This window comes from Chelonia mydas, chromosome 6 (assembly GCF_015237465.2).
Source record: "Chelonia mydas isolate rCheMyd1 chromosome 6, rCheMyd1.pri.v2, whole genome shotgun sequence".
NCBI classification, from domain to species: domain Eukaryota; kingdom Metazoa; phylum Chordata; order Testudines; family Cheloniidae; genus Chelonia; species Chelonia mydas.
This window is the reverse complement of record NC_051246.2, coordinates 31,758,321-31,773,396: the sequence shown is the minus strand read 5'-3', so window position 1 is coordinate 31,773,396 and position 15,076 is coordinate 31,758,321. Positions and strand designations below refer to the sequence as shown.

The 15,076-nt window shown below is 37.7% G+C and overlaps 1 protein-coding gene across 2 annotated transcripts in view; it reads left to right on the top strand.

Moving 5' to 3' along the window:
- The window catches only part of OTOG (otogelin), a 159,242-nt gene that overhangs the window by 67,037 nt on the left and 77,129 nt on the right, over positions 1–15,076 (top strand). For both annotated transcript variants that reach the window (XM_043548942.1, XM_043548941.1), the window contains exons 24-28: positions 6,188–6,295; positions 7,879–8,017; positions 11,847–11,981; positions 13,804–13,950; positions 14,224–14,343. In XM_043548942.1, the coding sequence (XP_043404877.1) occupies positions 6,188–6,295; positions 7,879–8,017; positions 11,847–11,981; positions 13,804–13,950; positions 14,224–14,343 (649 nt within the window). The remainder of the gene's footprint in view (positions 1–6,187; positions 6,296–7,878; positions 8,018–11,846; positions 11,982–13,803; positions 13,951–14,223; positions 14,344–15,076) is intronic.

The window sequence follows — 15,076 nt, the reverse complement described above, 5'->3', positions numbered from 1 at the left end:
TGACCGGATAGCAAGTGTGAAAAATTTGGACAGAGGTTGGGGGGGTAATAGGTGCCTACATAAGAAAAAGTCCCAGAAATCGGGACCGTCCCTATAAAAACAGGACATCAGGTCACCCTATGCTGAATCAACATCTGTTGAAGTAACACCTCCGGTTGGGTGCTTCCAGATCTGATATTCATACTGGTGAAGTGCTGTTTGCTGGTGTTGACTTCAGTTTTTCAAAAGTATTGTTGTAGGATGACTGAAGGGGTAGTACGCTATTGAGACAAGGAAGGGGACGTAAGGAGACTTTGTTTTGTTGCCTCAAGACTGAATGTGCCTTTAGTGCTATATATAAAGAAGCAAAAGTAAATACTTTTGTTTCTCATACAATTTGCTGTGTTTATTTGCTGCTCTCTAACACACTGCAGTGCTTCTGGATCTCCCCAAAATGCCAGGTCTGTTTATTTTCTAAGCACCTCTTTCCCACTAGTGGTGCTAATGAATTCCAGAAAATGCTTGCAATATATCAGAGATAGACTTACCATTACATTGTATCCTGTTCTAATGACATTTTGAGTCTTCGAAATACATTGTTTGCATTTTCAGGTTACACTTTTTAAAAGCTTATTACAGTGATCACCATTTAAGTCAACATTTGCCAACACTTATCACAGAAATTTGAGAAGCCACATTTCTTTCCCATTGTGAGCATAGGAGCATATTATATCTGTGTTACTGATTGACAACTGATTGTAAATGTTGATTTTTTAATGTCCACCACTATAGTGCTTTATATTATTGTTACGATATATTATATTGTTACCTCTTTTGACCCTAGCATTTAGCCAAAATTCAGGATCTAGCAAGTTATTTCCATGAGGAGGAGAAATTGATGACACAGTCAGTTATTTCGTTGGTTCAGTCCTGTTTCATTTACAAAGAAACTGTCCTGTTTCCTGGACACAGCAGGAGGCAGTTTCTCTGCTCACAGTTCCAAGTGTCTTTCCAGCCAAATTTAGGGGAAAACTCTCAGCTTTTTCTCAGGATCATGCTACAAGCTGTTCTCTGGCAGTCCTTGGCTTTCTCCTGCCTTCTCTGTGTGCTTCTGTGGTGCATCTGCCCCTTTTCTCTCTCTCACACAGAGACACACAGCTGCAATCAAATCAACCCTCTACCTCAAGATTTACGTTCAGCATGCAGTGAAACACTTCTACCCACACAGTTTGATTTTTGAGCGGCCTTACATGTAGCATATATTTTGGATGGCCTATTTTTTCAGCTCTCTCTAAATGAAACTCTCTCTAAATGTTCCCTCATTTAACCTAAATGGAAGATAGCTGTGATGCCTACCAGCTTCAGTGAGGTTGCTCCCAGCCTCTAGCGTAACAATATCACCTCTACAATCTTTTAACGTTCATTTTACTTCAGAAGTGACACGTTTCCTGCTGTTAGTAATTACCTTCAACAAAATGAAATGTATCTATTATATTACAGTTATTATAGTTACAATTATTTTACTTTTTTCCCCTCTGTGAGTGTAGTTGAAGAACCATAAGCCAGGCAAGCCAACACATGGCTGGATGTTTTTTTTTTAATCCATATTACAGTTCAGATGGTTCTCATGCTAACATTGTGCAAAGTACAAAGCAGGCAGCTATTTGATCTGAATCCAAAAAACAGCTGCCATTTATTACCTGGCAAAGATGGGTGAATCTACTGATCTGCTAACTGTGGTTGAATTGTCCTCTTTGTTGAAAACTACTTCAACCATAAAATAAGGTTGGTCATTTAGCAGATAACTTGTTATTCTGCTATGCTACAGCTAAAAACTACACAAACTCAGAATATTTCATCTTGCACATATACATATACACACATTCATACAAAGAAAAGCATGATTCATTTTTTGATTAATTGTATGTGAATAGGAAGTTCAGACAACCACAGCTCAGGAAAATCTAATATTATCCTCTCCGTCAGACATGAATGACAGAGTTCTTTCTGTTTTTTCTCTCACACAGACCTTACACTCACTGAAATACTGACTCTGACTAAACTCTGGGCTGAATTCTGCCCTCAGTTTACATACATGCAACTCACACAAAGGCAATAGTGTGGCTGGTGTGTAAAGACAAAATTTAGCTCAGTGTATTTAATCAACACAATTTCCACACAAGAAACACTCCTGAACAGTCACTAACTTTCTGAGGGCTTGTCTGGATGAAAAGTTAGTGCACAGCAAGCTGGGGTGTAAATTTGAAGCACACTAGCAGAGCAAGAAGATGCTCATAGGATAGTGGGATCAATCTGTCTGAGCAAATGGAGGAACTGAGAGGACCGAGGTAGATGGTCCAGGAGAGGGCAGAGAGGTGTGAAAAGTGCAAAAGCATGGACATTGAAGTATAAAGCATAGTGACCGCTGACCAGGAAGATTGAATCCCTGCAGAAGAATGGAGTAAGGATTCAAGCACCCAGGAAGATGGTGTAAGGATGTGGATTCACCATCCAGTGAAGGATTTAGTATTGACAGCCACCATTACGGTGTTTGTGTCTACTATAGAGGCTGCAGTACTTGTAGTAACTTTTATCGCCACCCAACAAACCCAACTCCTACTGGAATAGAAAAAGGTAGAAGATAAGGTTGTGGCAGTGGATAGGGTCGAAGAGGAAATGGCACAAATGCACATGCTAGAGGTCCAAAAGGTTAAGGCCTTGCAAAAACACAAATAAAGCACTCCTCAAGGGAGCAGATCCTAGCCCAAGCTATACTGCAGGAACAGGACCTGGCCCATCTCAGAACTGAAAAAGACACGGTGGAACAGCAATGTTTGTTGCTGCAGAAGGACCTGACTAAGCTTCAGAACTTGCTTAAGGTCCAGCTGGGGCTGAAGTCCAGCGTGGCTAAAGTTAAAGACCTGGGCTGAAATAGCCATCCTGAAAAAAGGCTTAGAACCCTGCAGAGTGCAATCACTGCGGCATAAAGATGGATTGAGCCAGCAGGGACCACAAGCTGATGAAATTCAGAGCTGCCCTGCCCTAGGTCCAATGATATGGGATCACAACAAAGCTGCAAGGAAAAGCCACAACCCGCCCTCTGCTAAAAAGAAGAGCTCTACCAAAGGAAAAAGGATAATTTTTATCTTCCTAACCTACTGAATGCCATTCATAAAATAGCGTGGGCGTAAAAAGAACAAGAAGTGGATGTTCCCAAGTCAGATACTAAAAGCTGTGGGCAAAACGGTGCAATCCCTCGTTTTTGGTAACCCTGAAAGGGGTCTGAACCTCAATAGATATATCCTTAACTCTGAAGGATGTTATCCCAGGAGGCTCCTCTCCAGGAGGTCAGGAGGCCACATTAGAAAAGTTTCTTTGTGGTGAAATCTCCGTTCTGTTAACCACACTGGAGATGGTAAAGAGCTTCAACTATCTGATAATTGCATAGTAATTATGACATGCCATGGACTATGGAGGACTCTCAAAACCCACCAAAGTTGGATAGTAGCCCACAGGGGGCGCCAGGGTCGAAAAAAGGATGGTGGTACCACACCCAGCGGTTAGGAGGCACTCAAGAGGTGAGTCTCCCCATTACAGATACAAAATGGGAGGGTTGCAGAAGATGCCTGACACTTGGCAACCCTGTCAACCAATTATAAAAAGTTGACTATTCAAGAGTTCTAAAGTGCCCTGACAATTAATTAATGTTACAACAGCATAATTCCACAAGCAGGAACATTCTCCGGGAACAAATTAACTCCACTAGGCCAGCAAGTGAATCCTCTACAATGGGGCCACTAGGTGCTACAGTAATGCTAATAATAAGCACAGGGTACATCAGTTTTGTTGTACCTCTCTTTCCCCTGTCAGCTAGTAGGGATGTTGTTCATGGCATTGGCATACACTCATAATAGCTGGTATTTGCAGTTTCCCTCCTTCCTGATACCCCTGCATCATGAGTGGATCATTGCATGCTAAATCTGAGGAGTTTGCAGATGGGGTGAGAGAAACCCCAGAGGCAGGTTTGTGGATGGGGCCAGGGTATTTCACTGGCCATATGACTTTGCATAAAGGAGGGAAGCGAGTGCACCATGCACTGAGCCTACAGAAGGCCAACACTACAGTAGTGACCATGGAGTGACTCTTTTGCTGGTGCAGCCTGTGGAGATGATTCTTTACTTCTCAAGCTCAGGTACTTGAGCTTGGCAAAAGTGAGAAGCATTTATCCCTTAGGCTTTTGTTCACTCAAAAATGCCATTTTTGCTTCTAATAATTCTCCCCTCCACCCCCATGGATATTATTTAAATGAACGCAGGAGCCTAATAGGGTGGCAGTGAATTTGATTCAGTACAAGTTGAGTTTGATGGAGGAAGCTATACCCTTAGCACTGATCTTTAGGTTGCACATAAATAGGTGTTAGAAATAATGCCTGATACTGCAGAAGAAAAGGGAGAGTTCTGGGCATCTCTAGATGGCATATTGTTATGAATTCTTAGATCGTTGAAATCAACCTAGTTCTTTGGCTTTACAAGAGAGAGAGCTGTTATCACTTATTTTATCCAGTGTAATATTACAGAGATGGAACTTGCATTTGGTCTTAGCTTGTCAATGTGATTCTCTTTGTCTCTGAATGTGGCCTATTCAGTTTGTAGCTTAAACCAGTGGGAATTTTGGTCTTGTAGTTAAACTGTCCAATAAGTGACAGAAAACTTGAAATGGGTATAACTTACAAAGGATATTTCAAATGCTCTAAAGAAAATTACAGTCTTTCAGTTTAGTGATTTCTTGAGCAACAGATATGACTTTTCTGAGTAAATTGGACTAGTCTAATGGATTTTCTCAGGGAAATTCTCTGCATGCATGTAGCAGAGAAGAACTTTTATTCTTAAAAAGTACTTACTTTTCAAAGAAACCAACATCAGCCTGGCAGCAATACTTAAACTATTATTTCTTGCCCAAAGCCAGTAAATGTCGAAACTCTCCTTTAAAAAAAAATTAAGATAATTTTAGATCTTATGGGGCCTTCAAGGGATCCCTCTCCCCTTTTCTATCGAATTAGCATGTTTTTCTCCACAATTTCTGCACAGGAATAGCGGTTTGCACTAGTAGAACTCAATGCAATCTGGAGTCATAAGGATACAACGAAGGGTCTACTTCCTACTATTGTATATAAGTAAGGATTCACGTTTTTAAAAAAATTCTCATTTCTCATTCTATAAATCTTTTTCACTGGTGGCAACTGAAACTTCTGAAATCCATTAATGTGTCTTTGGGACCTTTTTGAATTCCCATCACCAAATGGTACATCAAATTGTACAAGAAAAATATTTACACATAACTTATGTTTGATTCATTGGAGAATTGTTACTCTGTTCTAATAGTTCATTTATCATTTACTGTGTATTTTCCCAGTATTTGTGTAAATTTAAATAATTCCATGTATTAAGTCCATCTTTCCTGTTTCCATTTATTTATCCCTGGTATGTTGGTTTCAGGGTTTTATTTTAAATTTTGTATTTGTTGCTATATTTTGTGTTGGTGAACAAGAATTCTCCCTTTCTTCCTTTGTTGGTAGAATCCCCAGACATTTTCCCGTACGCTTCTTGAAGTTCCAATTTTTTATCTATTCCATCAGTTACTACCTTTATAATCATGAGTAAGAAACGTAAGACCTGATTCTGTAAATATACCTGCATGTGATTAACTTTACTCTTGTGAGTAGTCCCTTTGAAGGCAATGGGGCCACTCACAGTGCAGAAGGTTAAGCACGTGTGAGGAGAAAATACTGGGTATCAAAGAGCTCTTTAATCTAGCAAAAAAAGAAATAAGAACCAGGGGATCAAATTCAAGTTAGAAATAAGGGACAATTTTTTAACAGTGAGGGTTTTAACCATGGGATCAAACTGCCAAAGGAAGTGGTGGATTCCCCATCTCCTGATGTCTTCAAAACAAGACTGGATGCTTTTCTGGAAGATATGCTTTAGTCAAACACAAGTTACAAAGGTAAAAACTTGTATTAGGAACAAAAAATGTATTTTTGAGTTCCCAAAAGGATTTAAAATTCTGTTTCTGCTGCTGCTGCTGCTTTTTAAAGAAAAATGTTGTGGAGTTCATTACAAATTATTTAAAAGAGCAGTGAAAAGATTTATAAATGTATAGATCTGAAAAATATATTTGCATTTAATGCATACTTGATGTTTTCTGACAGCCTTGTTAAACATGGTGATGCATGCTTTGAGCCAGATGAATGCCCATGTTCATGGAAAGGAAAGGAGTACTTCCCAGGTGACAAAGTCATTTCTTCCTGTCATACCTGGTAAGCAGAAAGCTATCTGGCTGTTTAATCTCATGTTAGAACCTCCCTTATCTGATGATTAGTTATTTTTCTGTTTTGCTCTACTGTTCTTGATTATATTTTTCAAACCAGTTTCTAGCATTTCATCTCCAGTAATTTTATTTTTACATTTGTTTCAAATAAATGTTAAAAATAGAACTGTTTTTTAGAACTGGAACATTATCACAAGAGACTCCCAAGTGACTGAATAACAGCATATTATTTGGAAAAAGGGAGTCGCATTATAGGCAGGAGTTAGAAGAATCATAATCTTGACTATCAGTATCCCAAGGTATAAAACGCAAACACACAGGGCCAAATTGAGAGGTGAGGTAAATGGCAGGGTAAGTTGCACGTTGGTAAGACAGCCTAAATGGGTATATGTTGGTATAAGTTACATGCCAAGGGGTCAGAAAGGGAGACTGTATTGCAACTAACAAGAATTGGAGCCTGCTTTCATTTGCACCCACTTCTACCTTCCTGACAATTGCTTCTCCTGTTAAAGCCATTCACTTCTACTCCTTCAGTTCATAATATATGAATCAGTATAATTCAATATGATTAGTCACCATTTACAGTACTATCTATTGTATCAGATATTTCACAGGATGAACCCAACCCATAGTTTATTCATGAAATGAGACTTCCATTCATTTAATCAACAGGTATATCAGAGTTATTCATTTTCAAACTAAATATATTACATGTGGCATAGATACATATTAAGAAAAAGAAAATATATAATATACTATATTTAGTTTAACTGTTGTTGCTATGCTACAATTATATCAAGGGGCTGAGTCCTGAAGGTCTTTTTTTGGGAAAAATTTCCCAAAGTGCCCAAGTTCCATTTTCAAAAGAGACTTGGGGATTCTAGCTCCTAAGTCTCATTGAAAGCCTTCTAAATGCTTAAGTCAGCTTTGAAAATGGAATTTAGGTTCTAAGGCTCACATAATTAAATATACTTAGGTGCCTATCTTTAGTTAGGCATCTTTGAGGATGTGGGCCTAAATCGTTTAGGCAAATCTCAATTTTTTCTATCATGCAAAACTCCCTTAAATTAAGGATGGAGTAAGGACTGCTGGAACTGGACTGACTACAAGTGTGTCACTAGCTGATTCCAAGATTCAAGCTCTGTTCAAACAACTATATTGTATACAAGCTATTCCTTGTTACATGTATTTGATTTTTGTTGATGTGAACTACTATGTAACATATTAAATTGATAGTGAGGCCATTTTCTTTTTACTGGTTCAATATAAGAAATGCCAGTGTCTGATACATTATGGAACCTACAGATTCAACGTACAGTTCAGTGGATGTAAATTCAAACTGTATCAATTCAACATGTAATTTTTTTTTCAGGGTGGGTTTTATTGATATCATTACTACATAACATTTCAGTCTGCAACCTATCCACACTCCTAACACTTTTTAGAACTATATTTTTACTGGTTTTGCTTTTTTATTAATATTTCTAATCTTTGAAAAATGATCAGTAAAATAACTGTGATTATTTGTCAGTTTCTACATTTGATATTACACTATTGATCATACTTTTTCAGTATCTGCCAGCATGGGTCATTTCAATGCATCTTCCATCCCTGCCCATCAATGTGTACTGCATATGGGGATCGGCATTACAGGACATTTGATGGACTCACATTTGACTTCATTGGAGCTTGTAAGGTTCATCTAGTTAAGGTGAATTTTTTTTAAAGTCTCCCCAAATCCAGATAAAAAATTAAATATGGGAAATATCTGCAACTTGCAAGTCTTGTAAAGATTTTTTTGCTACTTTTTCAAAAATCTTCACTTTATTTAATATCACATTATTGTTTCATTTGTATGATTAACATTATAGCGTATAACACAAAAAAAATTATTTGCATTAATGTTGAACAAAACATACCAGCAGGAAAAAGACAAAATGTACACATCTATGGAAACAAATGAAAGCAGATGGGGCCTGAGGATCTCCAAGTTTCTGTGACATGCATTCAGCTTCCATTCCACCTCTTGCTTAACTGTACATTATGTTGATGTTTCACCTGTCACTTTATGAACTTTGTTGCTGCTAAAATTTTGGACCATGAATTAGTTAGAATGGTCTGAGGTTCACCCAGGCCAGTAAGGGGTTCAGTCAACATCTGTCTTATAATCCTGGGTATCTTGTGGCTTTACAGCTTTGGTCCAGAACTCTTACCCCAACAGCCTACCAACAACCCACGAGCCTCAACCTGGCTTTGCCCAACTTGGTTACTTCTTGAAGACTGACCTTAGTACCCTTCTAGCCCTGAATTTGCCCCCAAATCATCCTACTGCAGGGACCGGTCCTTCTCACTAGAACCACGCAGAAAATGTATTAGTGTAACATTCCAACTTGTCAGCTCACTAGAAGGACACGCTTTACTGAATTTATGCAGCATCATTGATTTATAATTAAGTCAAATGAGTTTATTCACAAAGGAGCATGGCTTAAGTGATACCAAGTAAAAGAGATAAAAGTAGAGACACAAGCACATAAAAGTGCAAAACACACATCTAAAAGTCTAAAACATAATCTAGCAAGATCCGGTCTTTGTTCAAAATGATTTCTCTCACCCACAGCCTCCCTTCCAGTTCTTCACTGGCTGACCTGGCCAGGACCCATCACAGAGATCAAATTGCTTGGTTCCTTGGTTTCCTTACAGTGAAGGATAAAGATGGAGTCTCTCTCTGTCCCTTTATATTACCATAGGAATTGTCTTTGCCTTACAAGTCAGGAAAGCCTCCTGGGGATTCAGTCTCCTGTGTCTCTCTGGGGTGCAGGAGCCATGTTAATTCTCTGTCTCTTGAGTTCAGACTCTAGATAACACCTGCTGGTTTAGCTTGATGGTTTTGTTTACTGCTAATATGTAAATTGAGGTAAACCCATATTCCTCTGTGTATGACAGATATTGACCTGAATTTGATGGGTTAGTTGCTATGGCTCGCCACTGATCGCATTCGACCAGAAGATTTATAGGTTCTTATCCAATTCAGACTACAGAGTTCAAGAACTCAGAGAGTTCTATATCAGGAGAGGACTCTCAGGGTGCTTGGCAAGAACACGTACACTGAGGACAATACCAAATTGATAAAACCTTTATTGGAATTAACATAAAAATCAGAAATGCAATGAAACTTATAACGGCAAAACAGTAAAAGAATTCCCAAACTCCTGGTGGTACCATTTCTATATAAGTACCTTGACCTAACATACTCACCCCCTTCTTTGAGGGCCTGGTAATAGGAAGTGAAGGACCAGCTTCACTCTTGCTAAGCAGATCAAAGCGAGCATATCTATCACAGTGAGGAGATTTAAACTTCAAGACTCCTTATAAGAAATGGAAAGGGAGGTGGATATTTTGCTGTTTTTAAATTAAATAGGCAGCTAGTATTGTTTTTTAAATTATTATGAAGAACAAGTTTAAGCTTTATTGTAACATGGGTTGTTTGCCTGGACTGCTCAAGACCTGAATGCTTGTATAGGAGGAACTCTTTGAGTTGGCTTCTTAAATACCTTCATGCTGTTTCACATCTGACATTCCTTGATGAAACATAGGATCCTTGTCTCATAACAGGCTTATTCAAAGTGATACATGCTACGAAAGTGAGATCTTGGAAGCATGTTGCCGTTTTCATAATGTAATACAAATACTATAATGATAAATTATAATTAATAATAAATAGTGTGTAATAAGCATGTCATAAAAACAAATGTTCTATTTCCAAGATCACTGCTTTTATAATGTATACTCAGGTAAAGGAGAAAATCCCTGGAAATATTCATTTTTAGGAGCGGGTTCGTGAGACTTGACATTTTAGTGAAAGGGGTTCACAGGTTGTTAAAGTTTGGGAACCACTGTCTTATAGGTTAGTGGATTATGACACTTACTTTCTAAATATATTAATAAGGATTATCTCACTCCAAAACTGCCAGCCTAGGCTCTTTTGATGACCTCCAAGTTGTGGTGTACCCTGCAGTTACCAACCAGTTGTAGATGCCGAATAAACCTGGGATGTGATGTGGATAGTTCCTTCCTTTGGTTCTCCAAAGTTCAGGGACCATTCCCATCTGTGCCAAAGGTTGCCAGCTTTTATGCTGACATATTCATAACTGATTATACTTTTTGCTATATAGCAGATCTTACTGGAACTTACAGGCTGGTAAGCTTCTTAAATTGCATCATTTCAGCAAAACTTATTATTAGGAAACTCATGCCTAAATTCCAAGGAATTAATACTGATAAAGTATAAGAATAAAATGGATTAATTTCAAAAAAAGAAACATATTAATTGATACTGCTGGCTGGATTAGTAGGATATAATAGCTAGCAAAATAACCCTATGGGGTAAACAGACCTGTTTATTACCTTTACCTAGCCTAGGCTGCCTTTGTCTTAAACATGTTCTTGTAACATCATACAGAGGGAACTAATAACTTCACATATAAGGTTAACACATGCATTTTACAGTTATATTAATAACCAACATGTTATTAGCTTTCATATGATACATCACAAGGCATATTTTGTACAAATATTATTGCAGTCGTGTGTAGGGTGTGAATACAGGAATGCCTAGGGTGAAATATACTTATAGCACATTGAGGTTTGTGAAGGTTCCTTCCCCACTCTGAACTCTAGGGAACAGATGTGGGGTCCTGCATGAAAACCCCCTAAGTTTATTTTAACCAGCTTAGGTTAAAACTTCCCCAAGGTACAAACTATTTTACCTTTTGCCCCTAGACTTTATTGCTGCCACCATCAAGCGTCTAACAAATATATAACAGGGAAAGAGCCCGCTTGGAAACGTCTTTCCCCCCAAAATCCTCCCAAACCCTACTTCCTGGGGAAGGCTTGATAAAAATCCTCACCAGTTTGCATAGGTGAACACAGACCCAAACCCTTGGCTCTTAAGAACAATGAAAAAGCAATCAGGTTCTTAAAAGAAGAATTTTAATTGAAGAAAAAAAGTAAAAGAATCACCTCTGTAAAATCAGGATGGTAAATACCTTACAGGGTAATCAGATTCAAAACATAGAGAATCCCTCTAGGCAAAACTTTAAGTTACAAAAAGATACAAAAACAGGAATATACATTCCATTCTGCACAGCTTATTTTCTCAGCCATTTAAATGAAATAGAATCTAACGCATATCTAGCTAGATTACTTACTAAGTTCTAAGACTCCATTCCTTTTCTGTTCCCAGCAAAAGCATCACACAGACAGAAAGAACCTTTGTTTCTCCCCCCGACTCCAGCTCTGAAAGTATCTTGTCTCCTCATTGGTCATTTTGGTCAGGTGCCAGCGAGGTTATCCTAGCTTCTTAACCCTTTACAGGTGAAAGGATTTTTCCTCTGGTCAGGAGGGATTTAAAGGTGTTTACCCTTCCCTTTATATTTATGACAAGGTTACTGCTACAGAAAAGAAAAAAATAATCATGCATAACTATAGCAGTGTATTATTGATTCAGTTTACATATTTTGTGTTGTTGTTTTTTCCTGCAGAGCACTTCAATTACTAGTTTTTCAGTCATTACAGAAAACGTAAACTGCTTTAATACTGGAATAATTTGCAGAAAGTATATTTCCATTAATGTTGGAAAATCTTTTATAACATTTGATGACGACACCGGAAATCCAGTAAGTTTCACTTTTTAGCTTCGCAAAAAGGGAAAATGTATATTTGGGACTGGATGGTCTTGTTTATATACAAATACTTAAAAACTACACTAATTAACCTGCAAATGCTTGAATCTATTAAACAGTAAATGCTGATTGCATTTGGCTAGTCCCTTGGAATCATTGGGTGAAATCTAGGGCCTGTGTTATGCAGAAGGTCAGACTGATAACCATAATGTTTGTTTCTGACCTAAAATCTATGGGTGGAATCCTGGCCCCGTTTAAGTCAATGGAAGTTTTGCCATTAACTTCACTGATCAGGACATGCAAATGCATGAGGACAGACACAGGGATGGGCTTTAAGATGCAGGTTGCAACATTATTCAACTAAGTGCTTCTTTTTGGTGTTAATCTATCCCACCTTCCCATAATAGGCATTTAGGTGGATCCACTGTGGGATTTATAGGGCTCCTATCATAAAGCCTATAACTGTCTACCCCTATGATTCAGCTTGCTCTGCTGAATCCTCTTACCCTTCCCCTACAAAGGAGACTAAAGGTACCAAAGAAGAACCTTTTTCTATGAAGACTCCAGGTCTCCCCTTTTCCCTTAGGCCTGAGGCCCACCCGCAAAATCCCAGATCTCTTATTTCTGGGCACTGGCCCTTTTTGTCCATACTGGAAGCCAGCTGCAATTTATGATGTACTAAACATTTATACAATTTCCAATATTAAATTTCTAAATCCTATTTCAATCCTTTCCAATCCACGGTGCTATGAGGAAGGTGAAAAAAACTACCAACTTCAGACAATTTGGTCCCAATGGGAAAAATTCCTTCCTGTCCCCTAAAACAGAAGGTCAGCTGGACCCACAGTATTCTAAAAAACATTGTTCCCGTACTATATAACTATGGGGAGGGGAGGGTGGCTTCAGCTAAAGTGGGGCAAGGAGATCGAGAGGTCCCAGGCAATGGTTTCAGTTAATGATTGTGCGGAGCAAGAAACCAGTTGGTGCCCATTTCTCTCTGGCCAGCCAACAGGCAACATTACACCCAGGGAAAGGAGAGGCCTATCTCTGCGTACTCTTCTCCTTTAATTCTAAAGCTGTCTGGCACTTTGTGGATCCAGTCAAGTCTCCCACCCATTAAAGTGGCAATTCATCCTATAAATCTAGATTTCAGAATACTCCATACAATTGCATAAAATATGTGCCAGTTTCTCCTGTGCTCCACCATTTGGGCTGATTTTTCACTACTATAGGTCAGATTCTGCTATCTTTATACAGAATGTTATTGCTAATATAATTAATATAATTAATTTTTACAAGTTTTACTCAGTGTGAGAAAGGATGGCAGACTATGTCCCTATATAGTTCAAGAAAGCACTCAAATATATGATTACATTAATCTTTATTCAGGAAAGCACTTAAGCACATGCTTAAGTCTTGTTGAATTCAATGGAAATTCAATCACTTTTGAAAATCTCATCCTGTGGAACAGCTGAGTTTAATTTTGCAGCTCTTGGGCACCTGTTCAGCATTTTTAGTATTCTACCCACTCATACTCTCATTGACCCTGAAAATGTGAAAAATCATAGATGTTTGTTTAAAAAAATCCCAAACACTCAAAAAAACCATATAAATCAGGTAATCTACAAAAAATCCAGCATTAATCATGGTAAAAATCCTCTCTACATTTATTCCTCTGTGAAAATCACTCAGTATTGGGACAAATTTTTAAATCATCCCCATCGTTCATTTTATTGATGTCATTTGTTTCCTGACAAACAGACACCCTTTAAAGACTTTACTTATATTATGTGATGGCTTATTTTGTTTTGAACAGAGTCCATCTAGTTACATAGACAAACTACAAAAAATACACTTATGGAAAGCTGGATTTTTCACACTTGTTCATTTTCCTAATGAACACATCACCATTCTGTGGGATCAGAGAACAACTATTCACATACAGACTGGACCTCAGTGGCAGGTAAGCAGAGATCAACACTCTTAAAGTCATTTATACGGTACTGAAAGACTAACATAACTATCTGACCATGGTTCAGAGAATAGACTAGAAGATCTATCAAACACATCTGCCAACTCAAACAATTCTATAGTCATTGAATTAATATGAAGTAAATGATCAAAATTTGGCAAAATTATAAGCAACTGAAAATGGGTGATTATAATGGGATATGACAGGCAATCTTAAAAATAGATAAAGCTAGTAGCACTGACTAATACATATAATTTTTTTTAGGGTGAACTGACTGGATTATGTGGAAATTTTGACTTGAAAACAATAAATGAAATGAGGACTCCAGAAAATTTTGAGTTAACAAACTCTCAAGAGTTTGGAAGTAGCTGGTCAGCTGTAGAGGTAAATAATAACAAGAATGGCTTTCCTGGTAAATCCTTGTTGTGTAACGCTTTACAGCTCATCAGCCTCGGAACCAATAATTCCTTTCCTGGAATCCCAGCTCAGTTGCAAACAGTATTTACAATATCTACTGACCTTGTTATAATAATTAATTAAAGTGAAGTGGGAAAAAAAGGACAGGAAGTTTTTTCTTCCTAAAACACTAATACATGGAAGATTGATGCGCAGTATTCTATTTTATGTTTGTTCTAAATCTACTGCAGTTTTTCATTAAATTTAGTACTTTGCTCAAAGAGTAATAGAAACATTTAGAGAAACAACTCTCTGAAATATTCCCATCTTTTGCACTATAGAAAAGCTGTATTTAAAAACTTGTGTATTTTTAAGTATTTTATATGCAGTATCTATATAAATATTTATTTTAAATGAATTAATGTTGAATATTTTGTTTACCAGAAGGAAACCATGCATTACCAAATACATATGCACTTCTGAGATTGCTATTCAAAAGTCCAATTGAAACTTTTTAAAATAAAACATTAAATAATGAAAAAACTCAAGGCTTGCTTATATGAGTAATCTTTATTATTCATGCAAGCAGGACTACTTGTGTGAGTAAGGCTTGGACCCCAACAAAGTCAATGTGTACAACTGTTGCTTTGTTTTTCCTTTTCCTTCAGAACAAGTGAAACATTTTTCCACACTGGGATGTTCCTTCTTCACAGATTTACCT